The 5,000-nt window shown below is 35.3% G+C and overlaps 1 protein-coding gene across 1 annotated transcript in view; it reads right to left on the bottom strand.

The window, feature by feature from the left end:
• LOC125041667 (ATP-dependent RNA helicase DDX54-like) overlaps positions 1-4,244 on the bottom strand; it is an 18,069-nt gene extending 13,825 nt beyond the window's left edge. Inside the window, 6 exon segments of the mRNA XM_047636834.1 lie at positions 268-489; positions 1,714-1,847; positions 2,076-2,249; positions 2,517-2,594; positions 2,846-2,973; positions 4,193-4,244. Coding sequence (XP_047492790.1) covers positions 268-489; positions 1,714-1,847; positions 2,076-2,249; positions 2,517-2,594; positions 2,846-2,973; positions 4,193-4,205 — 749 coding nt within the window. The 5' untranslated portion in view covers positions 4,206-4,244.
• Between the last annotated feature and the right edge of the window lie 756 nt (positions 4,245-5,000).

Raw genomic sequence — 5,000 nt, 5'->3', positions numbered from 1 at the left:
CAAGATAGGTAATAACTAACACTCAAAATCTGAAAGGAAAGGATTTTCCAATTGGGAATAATTTTGTTAAGTACTCTGTACAATCTTTTTCAAAACAGGGACTGATTTATGATGAAGAAAGAAAGAGACAATGATGATGAAGATCAAGATGAACAATTGCCAGAATAAGAAATAATAATAAAAAAAAAGGCATCTAACTAAATCCTTCATTCTGCATCTGAAATTATCTGCACTACTAATGACTCTCATCACCCGTAAGACACTCACCGAATCAGCACAGGATTGTTCAGACCAGCCCTTGCGAAGTTGATCAGGAGCCTGGGGAGTGTAGCTGAGAAGAGAAGTGTCTGGCGGACTTCGGGGAGACGGCCGATAATATCGTTGATCTGCTCTGCGAAGCCCATCTCGTAGAGTCTGTCAGCCTCGTCGAACACCACATACTGTATTGTCTCCAACTTCAAGCTCATCTCGACACACAGATGGACCAGTCTAAAAAGAGAGAATAATACTTCTCTTAATATTCCAATGATCTGGAGAAGCAAGACGAAAGAGAAGAAAAAAGGAAGAGATGGGAGAGGCAGAGGAGGAGGAGGAGTAAATAAGAATTAACTCAATGCTGATGGGCATGACATGTTTGCCATGCCCACTGTGAGTTTAATTGTTATTAAACATAGATGGCTACACTTGTACTAATTCATCAATGAGCCAATTCCGAGTATTGCCTGTCTTGCCTGTTTACCCATTTCTTTGATTTACAAAAATATTTTACGTTATCTTATTTTGCTGTTATTAATGTTTATAATATTATAGTAATTATAATGCTTATAATAAATATAACACCATCAATATTCATAGCACTAGTAAAAAATACATTTTTCCCGTAAATTCAAGGAAAGGTGAAATCAGGTAAGGTCACAAGGTCTACTAATTGACTCCTTTGTGGCTAAGCACTAGCAGAACCATCTATGTGCAGAGACATTTCACAAAAAAATATAAAAAATGAGCACAGCATTTTCCCATTTTTTATTCATTTTCCCCGGCGGCATTGGGTTAAAAAATAGTTCCTGTACAATCTGAATGAATCATGTACATTAATACCTAATCTATTTCATGCCAATTCCACTGTACAAATACTAATCCTGTCTCTTCTGTATGCCAATAAATAACTATGGCATACAATAGAACAAAGGACTAGGTAACTAAGAGCTATCTTTCCCTGCAATCTATTACCTTCTTTACACACCTTTAAAGCTATTTCTCCTGCACCAAAATATTCTATTCTACTTATAGTTTCACCCAACTATCCATTTTTTGATGACCTAATGCTTTTCTGGTGATTCAAGTAGTGCCTTGACTGAGCTCATACCTCTTTCCCGTCTAGTTTTTGAGTTATGCTTACCCCCTCGTCCCCACAGATCTTGGGGGACCTGTGGGAAATTGGGGTTTAGGGTGAGGAAATATGAAATCAACAAAAATACATAAGAGAATCAGCAAAAAGGTAGTGGCAGTGGCTGGAGCAATAGTGATTGCAAATTAGCTGGGCTGTGCTAATGACTTCCAACATTACTGGCTGTATCCATCAAAGCACATATATCACCAGAGAGACCTAATGCACAACAGAAAATTGTTCGTTGGGTGAAACTAAATATTTTTCCAATATTATTAGTCCTGTCCAGGATGGGGAGGTAGTAAATTCAAAATAACCAAACCTACCTTCCAGGTGTGGCAATAAGAATATCAGGCTTGTCGTGCATGGCAGCAAACTGAGAGTCCATGTTGTACCCTCCAACAACCACAATGGCTTTGAGACGTGTGAAAAAGCCAAGTTCCTTTGTGAATTTCAGAGTCTAGAAATAAGTGAAAGATCATCAGATTAACTAACTAAGAGACAAAGGAATAAATAATAATGTATAAACATATGTACAAACATAATTACTTAAATGCCTGCATAGATACAAGCACACATACAATTAAACACACACACACGTGTATATCCATATATATTATATGTATCCATATCCACATCCATATTCTCCTCTCTTTTCTATAAGGATTCAGAAGTGTGGCATACATACCTGCAAAGCCAGTTCTCGTGTTGGGGAGAGGATGAGTGCCCTTGGTCCCGACAGCACATTGTGGTTAGTCTTCAGCAGCTTCTCAAACATGGGGATCAGGAAACAAGCTGTCTTTCCACTTCCCGTTCGGGCCATAGCAACGACATCCTTACCTTCTAGGATTGCTGGCAATGTCTACAGAGAGAGAGAGAGAGAGAGAGAGAGACGGAGGAGGATTTAGAATCACCAGAAAAAGGTGACAGCTGAAATAATCAACTGATTAACGAATGAAGGGGAATAAAGAAATGATGAAAGAAGCTAAGTCATATTAAAGGAGCTCTCTATTTACTTCCTCTTTAGAACAAAGAGCATAGTTATATTTGCTAACGTGGATTAAGTTCAATCAAACATTAATAACTCCACGAAAAGAGAATCTCCATGACAAAAGACGATTTCGCATACCTTACGCTGGATGGGAGTCGGGATCTTGTAGCCTCTTTTCATGATTCCTCTGAAGATAGGTGAACTGAGGCCCATCACCTGTAAGATGAAGCAGAAATTAGTGTTTATCTTACACTTCAGATAAGAACAAAGAAGTGAAGCTGGGAAACCAAATCAAACAACCACAGACTGACTGAGATGAAAGAGTGCAGGAGTCAGGGCAAAGAAGGTAACTAGGGGGGAGGGGGGGACTTATCAGAAGTATTGAAAATAATAATATTTAAATAAACAAAGTAAATAAATTCATACCAATGAAAGAAGTAAAACAAAAAATAATGAACAAGACTTACCTGAAATCCTCCTGATCCCTTTTTCTTTTTGTTTCTCTTCATGTGGCTCAGCTGTTCGCCGTCTGAACTGCTGCTTCCACCATCGTCCTCTTCCTCCCCCCATCCCTCGATGCCTTTGGCTAGCTTGTCTGGAATTAAGATTTTAAAATATCATCTTGCTAATACATGAAATAATCTGCAAAGATTATTAAGAATTAAATAATCAACATATATAAAGAAAATTAAGAAAACTGGGTATTCTGACGGTCTTTTTGGTTCAAATGTTTGTGGCTGGAGTAATTAATCTTAACTTAATCTCAGAGGGGTGCTGTTACTTCATAAACATTACCAATACTTTCATTTCTTTCATTTGCCATGTGAAATAACAGAAAAAAAAAACATATTACAGCTTTGATAACTAAAACAAGGACTAATAATATAAAGATTGAAAGGCTGTGTGACACTAAAAAATGATCAAATTATGTTACGATACGTGATTAGGTTTAGCTTCATGGAACATAGTGACTATATTTATGGTACTGTAATGCGATGTCTATTGACTAGTTTTACGGAAGTTCCAGTTGCATGTGCAGTCTGGAATTCTTGCTCTATCCATGGCAGGGGAGAGCACAAGACCAACAAGCGGAAGCGTCAGAGGCTCTCTTCTGCTGTGAATACCTGGAGGATTCTTTGATTTTCGGGGCAGGGTTTGGGGGGGGTGGCAATATGGCGACTGTTTCGGTACTGTGACTACAACAGAGTTTGAGAATTCCACACTACGCACGTGCGACCAGAATGCCCAGAAAATAGTCAATAGACATTGCATTGCGATACCATAAACGTAACCACAGCCTTAGGAGAGCCTGAATATCGTCATAGTTCATACCCTGAAGAAACACAAGAATATATTTTCTATTTTACATGGAACAAAAGAAATAATTGAAGCAAAATACAACACATTATCTGTTATTCATAGCTTCTTCATTAAAATAAATGGACGGAATGACTATTAGTGGTTTCATAATCAGCATTTCCTCGACAACACCGATCTGCCTTTCACGTTAGCCTTCAGAGATAATTGTACATATTAAGCTCTTTTCGACAGTAAAGCAGTTTAAACTCTCAGGCATTAACATTTATTACCACTAAAGAATCACGAGAAGTGACAACAGTAACAAAAATATATAAACATTTATGGTCCAACTAATTTTTTCAAACCTCATCAAAACTTCTACTTTCCTCCACTAAAAACCACAATCCTTCTCATAATCAACAGCCAATAGACAACAAGTTCGTAATAACTCCTCTAAAATGGTTAAAAGGAAGCAAAACATATAAACAGGAGCATTAAAAGGAGGAAATTCTCACCTTCCTCTTCCATCTTGTCCTCTACACGTGTGTTGATGGTAGAGACCGCGAGTCCAATGTATTTATCTATTCTTAGCGGTTTATTTTTCATATTTACGAGTAGCATTGGTGTAAAGAGTTATTTTAATTCATGCTATTTAATTATAAGGAAATCGTAGAAGAATAATGGATTGTTGCTATGTATTACGGTTACTAAAATATATGATAACCCTGCGGTATCTTTACGGAGTTTTCCAAATAACATTCTCCTATTTCGTACATTAATTCTAATAAAATATTACAATATTGCCACTATCGTCATCACTACTCACTAATTCTAATTGTTGTTTTATAAAAATGGTATGATGATAATGATAACAATGACGATAATGAGAAACAATAATACCAATGATGATAATAAAAGAACAACAACAACAACAAAAAAAATAATGGTTATTATGATAAAGTTATTACCAATAAAAAATAGTAATAACAACACTAATGATAATGACAGTAAAGATGATGATAACGGTAATGCTAATAATAGGAATGATAATGATAACATTAACTGTAATAATGACAAAAACAACAAAAACAACCGTAATAATGATGAAATAATAATGATAATAATAATAATTATAATAATAAAAATTATAACAATAATAATAATAATCATAATAAAAATAATAAAACAATAAAAGTATAATAATAAAAATAATAATATAATAATAAAAATAATAATGATAATAATGATAATCAAAAATAATGATAATAACAATAGGTATGATAATGATGATAATAATTAAAAAGGGTGAATTATAAAAATGAT

The sequence above is a fragment of the Penaeus chinensis genome, chromosome 31, assembly GCF_019202785.1.
Source record: "Penaeus chinensis breed Huanghai No. 1 chromosome 31, ASM1920278v2, whole genome shotgun sequence".
Classification (NCBI taxonomy): Eukaryota; Metazoa; Arthropoda; class Malacostraca; order Decapoda; family Penaeidae; genus Penaeus; species Penaeus chinensis.
The sequence above is the reverse complement of the archived record's forward strand: the minus strand, read 5'-3'. Positions and strand labels throughout refer to the sequence as shown.